Here is a 16,093-nt window from a genome sequence, read left to right as displayed (position 1 = left end):
GGCTCTGATTAAAACTTGGGCTGCTTTGCTCAACTACCTCCTGCTGGAATACTATTCAAGTCAATAGGCTGGTGCAGTACATATCCAGCAAACAAGGAGATACAGCAAGAGAGAAAGATGGAAGTGATCCTCCAGAAGAACCCACTTATGGGGAGCAATGAAAAAGGCAGGGAGTAAGGCATCCCTGGAAAAGAGAACCATGAACCATCACAACCTTATTTTCCATAAGAAGCTTCACTGTGGTGGTCCTGGAAACTGCAATGGACGAGCAGCTCCCATTGGCCGCAGAAAGCCAGGCTAAGCGCAAACAACTCCCTGCTTCTCTCCAAGACCTGACTGCATCCTTGGTCTTTGAGGGAGAGAAGAATCAGCTTAAGAGGAAAAAGGGACTAATTCTTCACTGTTGAAGTCAGAAGGAAAACACGTCTTTCAAAAATGAAGAACAGAAGTCTGGCAGCACCAGCAAGATAATTAGCGCCCGTATGTAGTTTTGACTAGAGCAGAATGAATAATCCTACTCTGTTCCAGTAGTAGGAGGTTAGTCGTTTAGTAGTGCCTGACTCTTTGTGACCCCATGGACTGTAGCCAACCAGGCTCTTCTGTCCATGGAAATCTCCAAGCAAGAACACTGGAGTGGGTAGCCATTCCCTTCTCCATGGATCTTTCTGCCCCAAGGATTGAACCTGGGTCTCTTGCAGTGCATGCAGATTCTTTACTGTTTGGGTTATGAGGGGAGCCATATTCTGTTCCAGGCTCTGAGCGAAAGAAAGAAGGCTCCTTGGTCTCTGGTCCCTGGGAAGCTGAGAGGGGGCTACACCATCCTGGACATGGCCGTGGTGGCTTCTGGCTTCCACACTGGTGGGGAGCATGTGCGGGTCTTGGAAGGCACAGAGATGGCTGAGTTTGGGTAAAATAGCCACTTGGAAGGGTTAGGTACAAAGAGAGGGTCTCAATTTTTCACAGTTTCCATTGGCTATGACATTCCCAAGTGGTGCTCTACTCTCAGCCTGCTTTGCATCAGCAGCAGCTGGATTCTACCTTGAAAGCTGTGCTTGAAGTACTGCAGAAGACACACATTTGGTAAGAAATAGTGGTAGTCTCATGACTGTTAGAATTTGGGGGAATCCTGGGGATTTGCTTTTCAAAGACATCAGGGCTTCTCAGCCTATCTGAGAAGAGGGAGCACGAGTCTGAGCCCATTAGGACCCAACCACAAAGGTTGTATGTTGGCATTTGGAAATAAAGTGAAGTAAATTTACTAAATCCTGGCCTTTACGTTAGATGAATTCAAGACAGCGTCTAGAAAGTCAGCTTTCAGAAAATAGTAACTTGTTCCCATGACAGCTGTGCTGAAAAGTGTCCCAGCTACACACAGGGCTATGTCACTCCCTCTCTGTCACTCACACCCTTATGACCCTCAGAAACTGGATTCACAGCCTTTCTTACAAAGGTTTCTGATGGGTTCCTTTGTCTTACAAAGATCACACTTCTCAATATATATATTTTTCTAATCTCATTCTAAGACAGGCAGAAGTTCAAAGGTCTACATTTCAAAAATAACTCAAAATCCCAAAGGAGCTATTTCAGAATAGGGAATATATTTCCTTTGCTATGGAGAAAAAATATTATATAAGTTTCCCTGAAGAAAGATTCTTTAGAAAAGAAAAACTGAGCCTATTTTCAGAGTCACTGGTCCCCTCCACTCTTAACTGCTGTTTCTATCAAGGTTACTGGAACCAAAGCTTTCTAGCTTACCTTTATCATGTCTATATACAAACAATGTAAGTTTCAATTTCCCCTATATTTTTATACTAACAAAATGCCACGCCTCCTAAGTATACCAGCCAGAGTTAACTGGTAATGGTGAGGCTGAAGCTCACAGCAAGAGAAGCAGACCCCACACCCCACCTCTACCCCTCTCACACTGACAACTGCAATGAGAAAATCTTGGAGCTTCTGGGGAGCCTAAATCTTTCTTTTTGGCTGCACCCAGTGGCATATGGGACCTTAGTTCCCTGACCATGGATCAAATCTGTGCCCCACTGGACTGGAAGTGCAGAGCCTTAACCACTGACCCTCCAGGGAAGTCCATTAGAAGCCTAAATCTACGGGACTTAGCCAGAAGTCCTAAGTCTTCTTCACTAGTTTAAATCTACGTCGCTAGCCAGAAGCCTAGTGAATCCCCGACATGAACTACACACAGGGAGGCAGAATGCTTAAGCTGTGCAGGGGAGGAGAGGAGCTGGGGCTCTTGGAGAGACTGGGCGAGGGGAGAGCATGATGCAGCGTGGCCCTGGCTGGCATGCCTCCACTGGACCCTTCCACAGGTGCCCGACTCAGCCTGCTCCACTCCATCCCCTCAGCCTGCTTCTTTTTCCTATTAACTATTTGCTATTGATGATACCATGGGCTACCCAGATGTCCCAGGCAAAAAGCTGGGCATTGTCCTCAAATCCTCCCGCTCTATCTATCCTTGTCTACGTTCAATCAGCACCATTCAATTCAGAGCTCTCTCAAGTCTATCTTATTGAAGACCCCACAAACACACTCCTTTTGTCTCCTCTGCTCAACTTGGTCCAAATTCATTTTTCTCCTTGGTTATCGAAATACCCCCTTACCTCTCAGTTGGCCTCCAAACCCAGAATTCCCTCTCCATCCTCTACCTTGATACAACTCCCACTCTTCCTTTCAGGTCCTATTTCTAACGTGTAAACCTAAACAGGTCATTTCTGCTGCTACGTTCCTTCAATGTCAGGATAAAAGCTCCAATCTTTTGCAAAGCCTAGCATCTGGCTTTTCCCTCTCCCAAGATTGTGTTCCCATGTGCGCTCAAGCCATCAGATGATGCACTTGGTCAAGCTGTCTCAACCATGCTTTCAGGCATACTGTTCCCTCCACACAGAATGCCCTTCCCTCACCTTATACATTTGGCTAATCTGTAATCCTGCTCCAAGCTGACGCTCCAGGTCTCTCCCCCTCCAGGAACTTTCCTTGACTCCCCCCCACTTGAATCAGGGCCCTCCTTGCTGCCTGCCTCAATCCATGGCGAGCCTCCGAGACAAAATATTTTCACGGCTGTGCACATGCATTGAACCCCTCACATTATAGCGAGTCCCTTGAGGCAGCAACCATCTCCTTCACCTCTGTCTCCCCAATAACTAGTCCAAAGCCTCTCTCAGCAAGTGCTCAAGAAAGGCAGCTGACTTGATGAGGACAAAAATGAAACCTGTTAACCAGCCTTTCTTGTCTCTGCTTCCACTGAACAGTCACATCACTCAGCAACAGCCCTGGACTTCGAAGTCTCTAGGTGCTGGGTTTACACAAAATTTCTAAAGATGTGATGCTAACAGGAGGGGCACATGTGCTTCTTCCACCAGTGAAATTCTCCATTTTGTTTTCTTGGCAAGGCGTGGTTTTTTCCCCCTTCTTGGCCACCTGAAGGCTTTGTGTGAGGAAAGGGTGAGAGAGCACGTTAGATTCATGTGATACAGAGGAAGAGAAGAACATAATTGAGTATCAACCTAGAATCAAGAATCTTTCCCCTGAGATAAGTAAGTCACAATGAAGTTTTCACAAAGAATAAGGAGAACTACAATCAGTGTATTCAGTCCAAACATGTATAACCAGTAGCCTCTGTGAGGCATGTTAAAGGGGAACTTTTTATATTCCCATTCAGAGTCCCACTTCTTTTCATTAATTTCTAGTTGAGTAGCTAATCCCATGATTCCCTGAGCCTGAGATATTAGTCTGAGATCGCTACTGCCAGGGACATCCACTCTGTGCCTTGGAGCTGACTTAAACCTTCAGGATGGCTGTTCACTATAAAAGGAAAAACAAAGCAAAGCGGGCAGATGATGTTAATCCTCTGAGAGCAGGAGCTGATCTACTTGTGAGAGAACTTAGTGACAATCCCTGGCAGGGAATGCTGACACCAAGACAAAAAAAGAGATGGATGTTTGTGAAAAATAAAAAGAGAAAGAATGCTGGGCCCTGAGCTGTATTTCCCACTCCTGACCCAAGAGGCACATTCCTAAGGGACAGTGTGTAGCCAAACCTGGCTCATCTGTCTGGATGGAAAGGAAGGCTAGGATGAACACAGTGTTTCAGCAAGGTATGCACAGCTGCTGGCAAGAAAGATGAATTCACACTAAATTAGGCTCAATTACGGGAATTTTTGTTCTTTTCCCAAGGTGTGGGGTGAGGGCTGACATGCATCCCCTGGAGATTTGGAACTCCTCCAGATTCTACTACAGATTCCATGTTGTTCTCGTAAGCTGGGCGTTTAAAGAGTAGGAAAATAGCAATCAGATGATGGCATCCTGAGATAGACCAGAACGGGGCTTTAAAAGGCCGGCACTCCTGCCAAAGGGCCCGGTCACAGAAAGGAAGAGACGAGGATCCAAGGGGAAGAGCTGGCTCTCTTTAAAGGCACTTCATTTGATTTCAGATTTCATTTTTCAGAAAAATACAAATTAATTTGGAAATTGAACCTGGCATCTGCTCTGCGACAGGGGAATTGAATGACATACTCTTAGGGCAGGCTGTACGGGCTGCTTCTGTGCTCTCCTGGGAGGCCATTCTGAGCAGCACCTGGTGGCAGGAGTCCCCAGGGGGGTGGCCTTCGAGGGGAGATGGCACCAGGTGCAATGGGGAGGGGCATTCGTGGGGCACAAACACTGGCCCCAACCCTCTGGGATGATGCTGTTTTCAGGTGTGGATGTTTCTACAGCTTGACTTATCAGCGGAACCACAAATACACTTTTTCCATCATGTTCCTTCAAATAGGTGTTTCTATTTAATTTGCTAAGAACTTTATCCTGCGGATCCCATGCAATTCTTTGAGACAGGGACAGTTCAATAAGTCAGCAGAAGGTGGATATACACAGAAGGGCATCCTGTTTAGTCCCATCACCAAACAGCACGTTTCTGACCACACATCTTGGACCTATAAAGAAAATCTTGGATGTAAAGTCTTGTCTGCATCACCTTCTGATCAAAGAAGCTCTGAGGGGACAATTCACATGAGTTTTAAAGGAAGGAATCGAAGAAGCTGATACGTGGGATGTTCCTTGAACTTTGGAATATTTTGGCTCTCACTCTTAAACAGGGATAGGACATCGATTCCATTTTTCTCCCCTTCATGTCTCTTTAAAAGCCTACCGTCACTATTGCTAATGAGTAGTGACTTTCTCATCTCCAAAAGTCAGCATGCAATGGGCAAACCTTCACCTGCCCTGAGAGAATGTCTAAAGTATACAGAGGGCTTCAGAATAAAGCACAAAGAATGAAAGATGACAAAGACAAGAAAGGGAAAGGAAAAGAGAAAGAAAAGACAATGAAGCTCCTGTAAGCAGACGGTGAACCCAGTGTCCTGGAGAACAAGGACTTCCCACAAGACCCACTAAGCTCTTCAACAGGAAGGCCGGGCCTCCTTCTCATGGTTACCAGTTAGAACCTCACATCCACTGTCTTGGAAACCATTCGTCCAGACACCCTACTTGTCCAGACACTCGACTTCACTTGGAAAGAAGCAAATCCAGAGAAACACTGGCTCCACCCTTCTTGGTCCAAGCATGGCTGAGCCATCCCTGCTGCTCATGCCCTGGGGCCCAGCAACTTGAGCACAGAACTCAAAAATAGGTTTTGAGAGGTCTCCGAAATTATGACACATTCCCCTGAAAACTATGAAAGAGATGTAAAGAGGACACACATTCCCTCCCTGCCAAAAGGGGCCATTGCTTCTGAGACCTGTTAAACACCTTCGAATGACCCATTGGTATCACCCTAGAGAGGAAAACGTCAAGACGAGTCCCAACCACTCTGAACACTCAGCACAGCATCCATCACGGATGGCGCTGGGATGAGAGGATGCTGGCCTGAGCAGCTGGGAGGGACGGATGCTCCAGGAGAGTGGCTTCACTTCAGGTTCATTTCCCCAGGTTGACAGGCTCCATTTTCAGCCTCAGGCTCACTTACAACCAGCACTTGGTGAGTAGTGGGCATTTCTCTGTGCCACGCTCCTGTGGTGGGGAGGGGGCTCATTCCCCAGCCTCCTGTGTCAACACTAATCCTTCTCAAGGGAAAGATCAGAAACAGCACAACCTCAGGATTGTGTACACCAGCAGTGAGGGCGCTCTCGGAGCCTCCTGTCAGCATCGTAGTCCCAGGGGCACGACTAACTCTTGTTTCTCCATCTAAAATTGTTATTAGTGTGTCTCTGACGAGCATCTTTCCCTGAGGCTTTTCCCAGCCCTTGAACAACTTGCATCTAAAAATACAGAATGTGCGTATCCTCTTTGAACCTACCATGGATAATTCGGAAATCTCTATCTCTCGATGAGTATCTTTAGAAGAGGAGAGGTTTACAGGGCAATGTAGGAACATTTATTGATGCTGCACAAAAGGCCTTTATCACCTGTATGCAAATCCGTTATCAGCCTTAAAACACTGTCAGCAAGCCTCAGTGTTATTTTTTTCACATCCCTTCTACAGATGCAGAGAAAAGGGTTTGCAAGTTTCTCTGGATATCAAAGGGAAAGGGAGAGAGGAAAGGAAGCACCAGTACGATTCTACACTAAGAGAGATTTTTAAAAACAGATCCTGTGGTTTGTTTTGCTAAATTATTGACGATTCCCTGGCCAGAGCAGTGAGGTAGAAGGCTGGAGCAGATCAACGTCTGTACAGACAGGGCAGACCAAGGAACGGATGTGCAAACAGTAGATGCTATCGCCGCCAGCTGTGACTCATTTAATTGTCTGCAAGTCACTGCATTCAGAAAAAAAAAAAAAAAAAAAGGAAAAAGGAGGGCGTTGACCTCTCCTGCTCTTCCCAGGTTTTGGCAAGCAGCCCTGGAAGGGGAATCCGAGCCCTTTCCGCCATGGTCAACCCCAGAGCTCGGCAAGGGAGGGGCCTCCCATCAGCCCGGGGAGGGGCGGGCTCCTTCCTCCTGGCTGACTACCTCTCTCCTCACCCTTCTGACTCCAAATCAAGGGAGGGGCTCTGTTGCCGGTGGTTTCTCGTTTTGTCACTCACCTTTCATACCACTACCTTCTTCTTGGAATGTGTTACGAGCAGTGGTCTGATCTTCTAAGTGTTCACTCCCACCACTTCCTGAAGAGGCTACACTGCTTTGTGGAGACAGGGGGGCATGATCGGATGGGAGGCACTGGGGTCCTCTAGCTCGTAAGTCCTCATGAGACATCCATCCATGTCCTAGAGGCTGGTTTGGCACATTCATGGGTGGGGTAAGGGACACAGATCGTTTCAAAGGGCTGTGGTGTGCCTGGCCTGAGAGAACTGGAAAAAAAAAATAAAATGAAATAGGTTATTCCCCCCACTTTAGCCTGGGCCACAGAAGAACCCACAGTACCTCTTAACCCTGAGAGATGGTGCTGTCTGATCGTTGCATCCGGGATCATGGGGTGGCTCTTCCTTTTGGGGTGGTTAAAAAGGATGCTGTCTGTACCTTTGGGTGAGGTGGGCTCTCTAAGGAGACTACACCTATAAGGCCCATACCTATGACCTTCACCTCTGTAGGTCGGGATCTATTTTCAGTTCTAACTGTAGAAATCAGGATTCGGAGCAGTAGACCCAAAAATCAGGTGAGGATTGACAGCCTGGCAAAGTAGCGATCTGCCAAGATGGAAAAGAACATGTCCTGGCCAGTTTTTTTTTTTGGTGGGGCGGGGAGTGGGGACCACACAAAACCGGACGTGACCCATGTCATTAGGGCAGACTTTCTGGAAGGGGAGGGCAGACCACTCATCGTTGGCAATCTTGGCTGGGCTGAACTAGCAGAAGTGGACTAGTCCTTCCAACCAGGAATCAGGGGAGCTGTCACCTCTGAAAGGGGTGCAGGCACAACAAGGGGCCTGAGACTAACAGGGACCTCAGGGTATGGGACAAGGCAGCCGTATGTGAAAGGGCCGGTTCTCTCCCTTGGCTTCGCAGGTTAATGCCAGACTTTACATGAGAACACTTCCAGGTAACAAGGCTTTCATTCAGAAGCCAGTGGGGTGCTCTCCGTAAGCCGGGAACAGTTTTCTCCAGCATGTGCAGCCCTTCCGCACAGCGGGCAACATCTGTGTAGCCCCCATTTTTAATTTCTTTTCCAGAAAACCAGGAAAAAAACAACAAAACTCACATATAACTAGCCAAATTAAATTGAGGTCATTCAAGGGAGGGATTTAACCAAAATCAACGCAGAGGGAGCCGACGTTACCCTTGGTTGGTTTTTCTGGGCGTGTAAAGTGACAGCTTTACAAAATAAGTCTATTCATAACTTTCCCTCTGTGCTGGCCCCTGACAGGTCCAGTTTATTTTGACTGCTGCAGTGCTAACATGGAATCGAGCCACATGCATTTTTAAACATTTTTCAGGGACGCCATTAAGTTCCATGTAGGGCTCTATCCCCTCCAATGAGGTATGATATTTACTCTCCCAAGTCCGGACTAGCACTGCTTTGCTGGCATTAATCCTTCTCTGTTTTTTAGCCAGCAGACTTGACATCCCAGTGTGAGAAGTTCTGCTTTCTGTTAAACTGAATTTCTGGTGGGGCAGCATCCACATAAAGATGTGAACAGCAGGCTTTCTTGCCCCCACTTAAAAACATAAAGACCAGAGCCAAAAGGCTGAGTGTTTGCAAAAAGTGTGTTTGAGACAGTAGTGGTGTGCGGAGGCCCCTCATGGTCAGTTGGCATTAACCAGGCCGGAGAGCAATGGAGTTCACACCCCTGCTGTCCATATTTCTGTTTGGCTTCATGTTGCCAGAAACGCAGCCTTGTGTGTGAAAGAAGGGCCAGAAACTTCTTTATTAACAAAAGAGGGAGCTGCCAATTTTACTGTCTGTAACCTGAGAAATTTCTAATTTGGGTAGATTCTATCAAAGGCAAGGGATTATCATCTAACTTCAAAATATGCAAAGGGAACATTTTTTAGTTTTTGGATTCTAACAGGCTGAAACAGCTTGCATTTCCACTGAATAGACTAAGGAAGAAGCTCTTTAAAAAGGCTCCCTGCAAAATGCATTGCTACCTGGTTGGATCCGAATTAGCAAGAGAAAAAGGAAAAAAAATTAAAAAGGCAGAATAAGAAAAAATAAAATAAAAAGGAAGCAGCAGCAAAAATGAAGAGAGAAGCCAACAGGAAGAAAAGCCAGACATCCAGAAAATTCATTTCATGCCTGTCTAAGTATCTATACAAAACTGAGCGGACTTGTTCAGGGCTGCCCCAAGTGATGGGACTTTCCAGCTTAGATGTCTTTGCTTCCTGGTACCTCTGCAACCATTTCAGAATATCTGGTGGGTGCTCTGAATGGCGCTAGCCAGGTGGGCCCAGAGTGGAAAGGGGGGCTCCTCTTCACAGCCAGGATTAGAATGAGCCCCAAACCATAAAAGCAGGCCTTTCCCAGAGAGACACACACCCAGAGCTGATGGAACCCTTAGCACCCTACCTGGTTACAGGCAATAACGAATCCATCACCATGAGTGCAATAACACTGCTAAGAAAGTCCCCATCCTTGGATGCAGAGAACAATACCACACACAGGTAGCAGTTGAATTCCAGTATTAGATGAAGCCAATTTGCTTCTTTCCATCAAAAGTTTTCTTAAAATTCATGTTAGCTCCCCACTGATGAGCATCCTTGCGGAGGCTGTCAGTGTCCAGGGAATTTACTAGATGTTTACCTAACTTGCTGGGACTTTTAGGGATTCATTCATAAAAACCTAGACCCATTTCTTCATATGCCCCTGGCTTGACTGAGGTCACAGGGGATATGGCATGAATTTGGTCTCTGCCTCTTGGGCTTCTCTTGTGGCTCAGCTGGTAAAGAATCTGCCCACAATGCGGGAGACCTGGGTTCGATCCCTTGGTTGGGAAGATCCCCTGGAGAAGGAATTCTCCAGTATTCTGGCCTGAAGAATTTCATGGACTGTATAGTTCATGGGTTCGCAAAGAGTCAGAAACGACTGAGTGACTTTCACTCTAATAAAAATCAGTTATACCTGAGGTACCAGGGCTTTTTCCCAGGGACTCTCTACCTAAGGCCTCACTGGGTCTGTATCAGAGACTTCTACAGCTGGCACCAAAGTCAGAAATGTCCCCTTAGGAGTGAACCTGCTGTAGCAACAAGCAAAATGTCTCCCACTAAGCTTTTGCTTTGCAGAGAGGGCCAAGGATTCAGAGTCAGGGGTGACACACACTCACATGAAAGCCAACCTGTGCATGGCAAATGCTTCATTTCTCCAAAGGGGACAGGCCTTTGGGAAAGAGGCTGGAGCAGGTGACAGGTGACCTGCCCAAGGGGGCCCTTTGGGGTGAAGACAGATCTTTCGGTGGAGCTAATAGTGACCACAAAGCCAAATTTGGTGTTACTTCATGTGTTGGGGGACTTTGATTGCCATAAATTAGCAGAGGGAAGAATAAATGCAGTGGACAGAGAGAGTGTAAGACCACAGACTGTACAACAGTGGATGAATGAGGTGGTCAAGGGCAGATGGTGCACGGCTGTCCCGTCGGTCCATTTTCTTTTCGACCAAAAGTATTCATATGAAGTGGTGTTACATAGCGGAAGAATGGATATTCAGGTGAAAATAAATGAATAAAAGTCCTTTTCCTACAAGTAGAGAGGGGAGGGCAGGGAAGGCAGGCTTCTGAGAAGCTTTTCACACTGTGTTAGTCCCCCCAGAATAACTCCAGCTAGAGGCGGGCCTTCTGAATGTTCTCAGCAGCTGACTGCTGCGTGGCAGACAACAGAACACGCTCCATTCAGACTTAAGCTGCCCCGGAGTAATATTCAAATGCTGCAGAAGTAGGCACAACTTGAAAAAAAAACCTCACTGTAGATTAGAAGTTGGCAAGTTCCAGCAGAATTGAGGTCCTGAATTTGTAACTTCATAATAATGAGGGTTGGGGGGACAGCATATTTCAGGGGGAGGGGATTCATTCTAATAATTGCCCAGGGGAGCAACACTGTAACCCTTGCTCTTGAAAAAACTGAAGCTAAGACTTAATAGTATGTAGAGTATAGCGTCTATATCCCTTCTATTTTTAGGAATTGCTACAAGAAATTTCAGGTATGTACACTTATATGTGGGGCTTCCTTGGTGGCTCAGCTGGTGAAGAATCCACCTGCAATGCAGGAGACCCCGGTTCGATTTCTAGGTGGGGAAGATCCCCTGGAGGAGGGATAGGCTACCCAGTCCAGTATTCATGGGCTTCCCTGGTGGCGCAGATATCTGCCTGCAATGATGGAGACCTGGGTTCAATCCCTGGGTTGGGAAGATTCCCCTGGAGGAGGGCATGGCAACCCACTCCAGTATTCTTGCCTGGAGAATCCCCATGGATGGAAGAGCCTGGCAGGCTACGGTCCGTGGGGTCACAAAGGTTCGGACACGACTGAGCAACTAAGCACAGCACACTTATATATGTACGTACATATATATGAGTACATATGACAATAGGGTACTGTAGTATTTGGAACATTTATAAATTCAAGTGAACTAAAAATAAATAACAAATACTGAGCAAGTCTAGTTGAAATATGGGAAAAGCAGCTAAAAATAATCTTGCTCCAGCAATGCAGCAGTATGATGTGAGTACAGAGGGTCTTATAATCTGGTAATAAACTCTGTCATACCACTCGGGGCCAGCTGCCGTCTGCAACCTCCTCTAACCTTATGATGTCTTTTTCATCTCTAAGCATCTTTCATGAGACTCCTTTCAACACTTTTTGAGGGGGAAAATACGATACCTGGCGCTGCATTCTGTTCTTTTTAAGTATTTTCTTGAAAGCCTGGAAATCAGATTTCTTCTCCCTTTCCTTTGACCAAAATTGACTTTGCCTTGATTTTTAGTTATTGAAATAAGAGGCAGGAAAAGACTTTTCAGGACAGTTGGACTCTTAAAAAACAGGTATAACTACCTCTTTTGCCTTCTAATGTGACAAGTAATGGGGCTGTGCAAAGAGGAAGGTTTGGGGTATGGGTTCAGCTCTCTCCTCAGTTCTCTGTCAGGTTAAGAACTGCACCTCACTGCCAAGGAGAGCAGTGATCCCCATAAACAAACAGTCCAGACGACTGAAGCTTAATTTTTAACACTGAAACTTTATCCTAATAAACAGTAATGGAGGTCGTTCAAAGATACATTGCATTCTTCTCTGTTCTCCTTAAATTTATACACCTAATGCAAGTAATGCTTTAAAATTATTATGAGCATAGGTTAATAACATTTCAGAGCTGGAAGGCCCCAAACGGCAATATAATTCAATAATCCCTAAACCTGTGAGCTGTGGGCCCCTGGGTTGTGGAAGGACCTGGGAATTCCTATGTGCACCAAGCCTGCTTAGTAGATGAAATGCTGTGTGACAAATGGTTTTGATACGTATGCAGAAGGTATTAACATTAATCAAATACAAATTATTTCATATTTGCTGAATTCACAGCTCTTTTTGTCATTTTTTTTCATCATCTGTTTGAAGTACAGTTATTTTACGGGGATCCCAGTTTTCTGTTAAACACTGAGGGCTGAACTCAATGACAGAGACGACTGCTGTTCTCTGCTGTGTTTGCTGAGTTCCACGGGCACCTAATTGGCCTCAGGAACTCGTGTGCTTTAAGTCCTCTGATTCCTTTCACAGTTAACACTACTCCTCAAATTCAGTCCACCACCACTTCTCACTGTTCCCACTGTGCGCGTCCACCTATTTCCAGGCTCAGCGTTTTATCTTGGAGTCTAGAATCAAGACTGCTGCTGAAACTGACTTCCTTTTGAATAGAACCATTAAGTGCACCCATTCTTCTAATGCCATTCTTTTTCATCAAACCCAGAAACCTGTTTTCTCAATCCAAGGTTGGACTCTGCAGCCTCATCAGACCCTTATGAGTTTAGCCACGTGGACATGATTTGCAATTTCACTCTTCTTCCTAAGCCAGTCTTTCCATTTCTTGAAGATTATTTTTTAATATGGACCATTTTAAAAGTCTTTATTGAATTTTTTACAATATTGTTTTTATTTTGTTTTGGTTTTTTGGCTGTGAGGCATGTGGGATCTTAGGTCCCCGACCAGGGATTGAACCCACACCCCTTGCACTGGAAGGCAAAGTCTTAACCACTGGACCACCAGGGAAGTCTCAGTCTCCGTTTCTAATTCAAGCTGGCTTCTTACAGGAAAATTAATGCTTTGTTAATATTTCAAATTCTAGATGCTCATGTGATAGAACTCAATCCAACTGCTACTAAACTTTACAAAAAGCAGTTCATTCTTATTTAGGGATTTCAAAAAGCAGAATGAAGAAATCAAATATTTGCATATTATTTTAAAATATTTAACTTAAGAGTTTCTTTCCATAATTAAAAGATCCAAGCCATTTCCTTACTCTGGGGATACATATTGTGTGTGTCAACAGGCTATGAAGATACATGCGGAAAATTCTACTTACGCATTGCTAATGGTGTATTTTAACTACATTGTCTAGATCTACTCCCAAAAGAAATTCAGAAGCATCAGAACTTTGGCTGAATACACCAAATTGAGAGTTTTGCTGCAGGAGATGGTCTGATAGTTGTCAAGTTTAGAAAAGAAAAAGTTCAAGCCATTGCCAGTTATAAAATAGCTATCACTACTGTTTCAAAGTTATTGGCAGGGAATGTTTCTGTTTATTCCCTTAGTTTAGGTTTGCTTAACAGGCATCTTTTGGGCACCATACCAAGCGTTTTTCCTGAGAACACTGATATCTAAGTATCTGATATCTAGAGTATCTAAGGAACTGTTACTAAAGGCTTTGCATTTTCAAAGAGTGGAGTTCTGTTAACACCACTTGTATGCATAATTCTAGGCATTTTTTTTTTTTTTAAGGCAAACATTTTAGCAAAGCTCAGTGGCGAAACATTAGACCCTGGGTTCCTCTTCTTTAGTTGGTTTTGTGGTGCCACAACCAGTAATCTGAGGCCCTGTGGTGGGAATCTTTGGGGAAAAAAAGATTAATAGTACTGCAAGAATACATTAAAAAAAGAAAAACAAAAAAACTAGAGTATTTAATCAGTGACATCATGCAAAAAAGACAACACCAGTCACATTTATGGCCAAGAACAGGTTTGTGTTGGGGGAAGGGGAAGGGGGTATTAATTACTAAGGTTAAAATTAACATGCTCTGCCTCATTGCTTCAGGGAATAGATTAAAAGCAAATCTGAAAGGTTATATGTCTCAACTCTGCATGCTTGCACTCTGCTTCTTGTCTAAAAGTTTGGAAAACCAGTGCTCATAACATCTGGACACCAGAAGATGATTCCCCCAAACCGCTTCAGACTCCACCTCATTCTGGGAGAAGAAGAAAGAGCATGCTACAAAGCAAAGATGTGGTGGGTGGACTGGGTGTTTCCCACAAGCCAAGGAGGAAGCCACACACTCTCCGAAGAGAAGGTAAATACTAGCCTTTGCAATAAAACCAAACAAATGGAGACTCCAGAAGAAAACAAAGCTGCGAAGAACATACTAAGGTTGACAAATACACACTGCTGAATCTCTTTTTGCCCATTCAGTCTCATTTTCAGATCGTATGGAGGTGAATACATTCTGATGCAGGGAGAGCTTTTTCCATGATGCGAGTTGCCACTGGCGTCTGCCCTTATTACTCTACAGATGACCAGTCTTGGAGCAGAGCAAAGATGTATGCTTCTGCCTTCAAGTTATCACTTAAACATTTGGGCTTTTAAGAAGTAAATTAGAATGTTTCTGGCAGACTTTTATTGCTGCATTAATCTTGGGTACATTTCATTTGTCCTCTTTTGTCAGTTTCTATAATGGCAAAACTGGGTGTCATCCAGGGGAAAATCTATTTCAGATAACTGCTGTTTGTCTTTACACTGTCATTATTTATGATAAGTCAGACAAGCCAATATATACATTTTATAGGAATCAGTAGAATCTTACAAGTTGAACTTCAGATCAAGCTGTCCCGAAAGGAAATGCCCCAATCCTCTCATTCCACCCTATCAGAACCAGTGACATCAACTATGGAAGTAACTTGATGCCACTGAAGCAGATGTTTCAGCCAATTCAAGGGACTGTGGGATCAATCCAGCCATTTCTAAGGTTCCTATATACGGGGGGCTCACTTCTACTTTCCTAAATTATGCTCTTTTTCATATCCGTAGTTATATCTCTATGTACTTAACCTTTAGGTTTCTTGGCCCTTAAATTTGTCTGTGGAATTTCTACCCTTGTGGAGAGTGAAGAGTTTAAGACAGAGCTGCAGAATTTTAATCATTTTCATTATGACACCAAGTAAAGAAAATAACTGAGTCAAGCAAGTGGCCAGGGGTGGATTGAAGCAGATACATCTTTTTCATTTTTCAGTGTGTCCACAAAAATGCTCCAATCACTGTGTTTAAGGAAGAGAGTGAAGAAACTCAGATTTTTGACAAAACTTCCCTCCTACCCCTTTCTTAAAAGATAACTCTCAAATTATAATCACTGTTACCTCAACTCACATGTCTATCCAGGAAATGCCTCTTAGGTTTACTGAAAGCACCAACAATCCTGTGTTTAACACTCCCTGGCTGTTGACAGGGTGTGGCTACCAGCAAAGTCATGCAAGTTTGGAACTGCAGACAGCCAGAGTTTCATGACAGAGCACCAATCCCAAGGCCACCACCAGAGTCACTGAACAAATCACCAGGGTATCCTTTTATATCTTGACACCACAGCTCTTGTCCAGAGGAGAAGGAAGTGAGTTGCTTAAAGGGGGCTTACGAAAGATAGCTTGTCTACTAGTTCTTGTCTTGAACTATAGGCAAAGCCTTCACTGCAACTGGAGCTCGAAAGTCTCCCAGATAAGACGGCAAGATGGCTCTTAAATGCAACAGCACTGACCAGGCAAGGACCAGCAGCATTAGAAAATGCCGAAATCCTCCTCCCATCAGGGTCTCAGCTCAGCACCAGCCAAACGCAGGACGGGTGTCAGGACTTCAGAGCATGAAACTCTGAACTTGGCCTTGATTAAAGCAGCAATCTTTTTTCTTTTCTTTCTAATGTTAGGAGAAGGGTTATAAATAATTAGAAATGTATTATGCAGTCCTGACTAATTCTTAACTT

General features: G+C 44.8%; 1 protein-coding gene across 2 annotated transcripts in view; it reads right to left on the bottom strand.

Annotated features, from left to right (window-relative positions):
* The window catches only part of SAMD4A (sterile alpha motif domain containing 4A), a 227,964-nt gene that overhangs the window by 48,702 nt on the left and 163,169 nt on the right, over positions 1-16,093 (bottom strand). The window contains exon 4 of one of the 2 annotated variants that reach the window (XM_069596666.1): positions 7,033-7,296. The exons of the other annotated variant lie outside the window; for it this stretch is intronic. Coding sequence (XP_069452767.1) covers positions 7,033-7,296 — 264 coding nt within the window. The remainder of the gene's footprint in view (positions 1-7,032; positions 7,297-16,093) is intronic. 2 annotated transcript variants of the gene reach the window in all.

Source organism: Ovis canadensis, chromosome 7, assembly GCF_042477335.2.
Source record: "Ovis canadensis isolate MfBH-ARS-UI-01 breed Bighorn chromosome 7, ARS-UI_OviCan_v2, whole genome shotgun sequence".
NCBI classification, from domain to species: Eukaryota; Metazoa; Chordata; class Mammalia; order Artiodactyla; family Bovidae; genus Ovis; species Ovis canadensis.
This window is presented reverse-complemented; position numbering and strand designations above follow the sequence as displayed.